Source organism: Plectropomus leopardus, unplaced genomic scaffold, assembly GCF_008729295.1.
Source record: "Plectropomus leopardus isolate mb unplaced genomic scaffold, YSFRI_Pleo_2.0 unplaced_scaffold19854, whole genome shotgun sequence".
In the NCBI taxonomy this organism is placed as follows: domain Eukaryota; kingdom Metazoa; phylum Chordata; class Actinopteri; order Perciformes; family Serranidae; genus Plectropomus; species Plectropomus leopardus.
In genome coordinates, this window is record NW_024621445.1 from 1 (window position 1) to 4828 (window position 4828).

The 4828-nt window shown below is 37.2% G+C and overlaps 1 protein-coding gene across 1 annotated transcript; it reads right to left on the bottom strand.

Moving 5' to 3' along the window:
• Positions 1-2805: 2805 nt before the first annotated feature.
• On the bottom strand, positions 2806-4450 carry LOC121965400 (deoxyribodipyrimidine photo-lyase-like; the record flags this gene model as incomplete). The annotated part of the gene is made up of 4 exons (XM_042515548.1): positions 2806-3391; positions 3488-3647; positions 3983-4104; positions 4298-4450. Coding segments are annotated over 4 exons (584 nt in total), but the record flags the coding sequence as incomplete, so codon positions are not given.
• Positions 4451-4828: the final 378 nt, after the last annotated feature.

Sequence of the window (4828 nt, forward strand, 5' to 3'; positions counted from 1 at the left end):
GTCTGTCATGTTGTTTCTTTAGTTTTGTGTTGGCGCCTGGTCACTTGGAAGCTGGAAGTTGCAAATCTCAACTGGGAAATTCCAACCTGAGATCGGATGATCCTTCATGATGATGGAGGGGGAACAATTTCTGGGTAAAAGGAGGAGAGAGGAGAGAAGGAGGCATAAGTTAACAAAATTAAAAGCATCCTTTGTCTTGTTTTAGAAAAAGCAGAAGGTGAAGGAATTTTCTGGGCACAGTGGTTTTTAGCAAAGCAATTAATTTTGTTTGACATTTACCTGAGGAAGCAACAGTGGTGCTGAAGTGATAATGTGGGTGGGATTGGGATACAAAGTTCATATACAGAATTTAATGCCAGCTTTTAAGTTAGACACATCTCCAGGCTGCACAGGCCATTTGATTGGTAAAGTTACACAGCTGAGCTAATATTTGGTTAGACATCTCATTTTATTGGTACAACTTAAGCTGTATACCTTCAGAAACCAAATATCAGCAGCAAAAACTACACCATCAGTTTAAACCTCAGTGTGTAACAAGAAGTGAGGTGTACTCTTGCAAAGCTGTAACTTAGTAGTTTTCTATCATTCTGCTACTGTGATCTGTTTAAGAAAGCTGCAGAGCCAGTAGTCCCCCCCAAAAGAGCTTGAAGATTACCAGCAGCATCCTGTTTGAGTCAGTGTTGATGTAATGTTCTGTGTTACAGTGAAATATTGATATTCCTGAGGGTTTATTGTCTCAGCATTGGATAAAATCATCTTTTACTAAGAACATTGCACATCTGTTTACAGTTGTGGCAGAAAAATAACATCTAAATATAGACATTCTTGTCAGCCAGTATATCCACACTCTTCTTTATTATAAGCACGACTTCTTGTTGGACTGGTTAAAAGAGAATTATTGAATAAGATGCATGTTGTGCAACAATGACAACAAAGTTAACCACACATCATAACCAAATTGATTTATGTCATGAAAGGCTGCATTTTCTCTTTTATGAGAAAAGATAAATCTAAATATAATTGATACTCTTCAAAAAAAATAATTGTTTTTTATTCTTCATACTGCTTTATAGGTTTAGGCAATGCAATCACATTCTAAAAACTGATATAGCGTTCATTTACAACAGAACGTGAAGGCAAATAAATAGCCAGTATGACAGAAACATAGAACAATTTTAAAGGGTTAGTTCACCCAAAATCAAAAAATACACATTTTTACACTTAGCTGTGGTGCTATTTAATAATTTAGATTGTTTTGGTGCTAGTTGCTGAGTGTTGGAGAACTCAGCCGTAGAGATGTCTGCCTTCTCTCCAATATAATGGAACAAGATGTTGGTTTGTGGTGCTCAAAGCACCAAAGAATACATCTGAAAAACTCAGCTGCAGTGTCTCTTTTCAGAAATCATGATGCGGTTATACAAGATAATCCACAGACCTTGTTGTGAGCAGTTTTGTGCAGGAGCTAAATTTTTTAGGCCGAACTATATCCTCTAACTGAATCACTGCACAGAAGAAAGTGTCCTGGAGTAGACTGGTCATGGTGTGTGGGTGTAGTTCAGCAGCAAGAAAGTATTTTCTATGTGGAACTACTCAACAAAGTCTGTGGGTTATCTAGTTTCATTATATTGGAGAGAAGGCAGACATTGCTACGGCCAATTTCTCCAGCACACGGCCTCCCACAGAAAACACTAATAAGCTAAATAATAAATAAATAAATATAATAAATACATTCATAATATGTTAAATAGCACTACAGATAAGAGGAACAATCTGCATTTTTGCTATGTTTTTGCATTTTTGCTTTGTGGGTGAACTTTCCCTTTAAGTGCTGAGGACTTAAAACCAGTAAATTACAGCATAAAGCCACACTGTAATGTTCTTGTTCCCTGTAACCATACCAAATGGTTTCAGCTAATTAGCACAAGAAAGCACAACCTTGGGAGAAATATTTCTTTCCCTTGAAATGAACTAACACCACAAAAGGGCCTGAAGCACAGAGGAGGTTTCATATTGTAATTTGTGAAATGGTGTTAAGTGTGTTTTTACCTGAAGGGGTTGTTTTTATCCACAACCACTGAGGGTGCAGTTAATTAGGTTGGGTAGAGGTGGTTTATGTTTCTGTGCTTAATTACATCAGTGATCAATTAAATTACATTTCCAACTGTGGTGTAACCCAGTCCCTGAAAATACAAGCCAGTAATACTATGCATATTTGCCTTTTTTGTTTCACATTTTGTATTGAAGAACATGAGTTTTTGTAATCGCATTTTTTGGTATCCATTTGTTAACAGCTCACCTGCGTGCAGGGCACAGTTGTAATTAATGATTATTTTTATTTTTAATTAATATGTTGATTATTTCCTTGAATACCAGTAATTGATAGTTAAGTCTGAAAATTGTCAGAAATTGTTGAAAAATGTGCATAGCAAAGCTTTAAACTTCTGTTTTGTTCTTTCCATACCCTAAAGATATTCAAATTAAGGTCACATGAGTAGAAAAATAAGAAAATATTCACATTAATCTTCATAAGCACGTTATACTTGTTTGTCTTTACTAACTAAAATATAACTCCAACTGATCAATTGATTATGAAATTAGTTGGCTATTATTGATTATGAATTGATTATGAATTTAGTGTAAATGTGAGCTGTTGAAAGAGATTGTGTGAGGATGCATCCCTTCGACCAAGGAATAATCAAACAAACTAGGGGCAACATGTATTCAGGTCTTACACATATAATATTTACAGATGGAGAGCTGTAAAACCAAAAAAGAAACTGATAACACTGAATAAAAATGATATGGTATGAAAGACAGAAAAGAGTCAAATTCTCTTAAAGGACAAAGTGTTTAATTGAATCCTTTGTTAAAAACACCAATGGCAAAGAAAGCATTACTTGTGCTGGATTCAATTCAGTGAACATAAAAAAAAGCAGTAAAAAAAAAAAACTGTAATGTAAAAGTAGCATAAAACAAAGGGCCCGTATGCTAAGTGGGCACCACAGATTGTAATCTGTTAAATTACACAGCACACTGTACAGTAAACTACCAGTCTTGAGAGTATAAAAAACTAACATATCCAGTAAAAGACACAGCCCATGTATTAATACACCAAACAAAACAGGCAGTGAGGAACAAAACATCCTCTGCAAGAGAGGCTGCACAAACTCTCCCTGAGGTAAAGGTGTAGGAGATATAGGCTGTCAGGCATTTCATTCCCATCCTTCAAAACATCTTACGCTTCAAAGGTTTTTAGGACAGTACTTTCGCTCAAACCCGGCTACGTCAAACTTCCGCATGCAGCCTTTGTAGTTCATGTAGCGGATTTTTCCAAAAACGGGTCTCTCTGCCCAGCCCTGGTCGTGGACGCCACAAATAGACCACATGCAACCTGCAGGAGGGAAACACAGTAGGGAGGGCATGAATATGTGAGAAAAGTCAATTCAATACATTAGTGTCACACAGAGAATTTAATCTATGTCCTTACCGACAAACCCATTGGGGTCCTGGCCATCAAGCTCATAGCGATCATTTAGGTACAGAGCGATTGAGAGCGCTTCCTCTGGTGAAGAAGTCCACTCCAAAATCTTTTTGGCCCAGTACATCCTCAGGAAACCATGCATCTTCCCCTCAGTGACCATCTGGTACTAATGGAAATGTGTTGTGTAAGTTAATACAGGATCAATAGTGAAATGAAATGAATAGAATAAATTGGATAGAAGATGATTCAGGTAAATATAATGATAAGGCAGCCAAAAAGAAAGATAAAATAGAAAAAAATAATAATAAAACATTAAAATAAATAAAGTAAAATAAGAATAGCAATAAAATAGATAAAATACAATAAAATAAGATAAAACTGTTAAAAAATATAGTTGAAATGAAATAAAATGGCAATAAGATACAGGATGGAAAGAGAAACAAAGCCTCACACAGCCTGGTGAGCAAAGTTTACAACAAAAACACTTGAATCAGAAGGTACCTGAGCTCCATTCCACAGTTTGTCATGTGTCTTTGCTTTCTCCAGCTGCTCACGTGTGTAGAGATAGGGCCTCTTGTCTTTGGCGTGATCCTTCAAGGTCTTCTGAGCCCACTCATATGCACCTGAGTCACACACACACACACACAATGCAGCACTCAAAATCAACTTCAAGAGCTGAATCATTTCAAAATGTAGTACACAAACTGTCAATTTAGACATATTAATTCAGCTTGTGAGCAGATCTGACTGATGTCATAATGGGACACTTATCATAACAGAGTGAACAGGATGCACTTTGATGAGATCTAAACTGACCCTCAATGCTGTCGTATTTCTTGTTGTAGAAGCAGAAGTTGTCAGTCAGCTCCCTGCGCACCACCAGCTCCTCGATAAAGGAGGCCACAGAGTGACCTGCAGACTTCCCACTGTGCTGAACTTGCAGTGCAACACGCTGGGCAGACAGGTGGCCTTTTGGGGGAAATAAGAGATGAGAGGGTAAGAAGAGAGACAGAGATGATCAGAATGAGGAGGCCATGGTTTAAGGATTGAAGTTGGAATGGGGGGGGGGGGGTATTGTATGAAAAATGCCATAAAAATAACGTCCATTTGATTGATTCATTTACTGACTGACTAATCCATTGAGTGATATTCTGTGATCTGGTGCCATGGTTGTTCACTTTGAATTCAACTAAGCATGTTGAATAGCTCAATAAACTTCAATAGCAAGCTATTATAACTGAAAACACAGTTAGGCTGATGCCCTCTGGATGTTTGTGATCACCATCTAACCTTTTTATAGAACTTGCAGTAGTGAATATGATAGCAGTCTTGAGTGATCAACCGAAT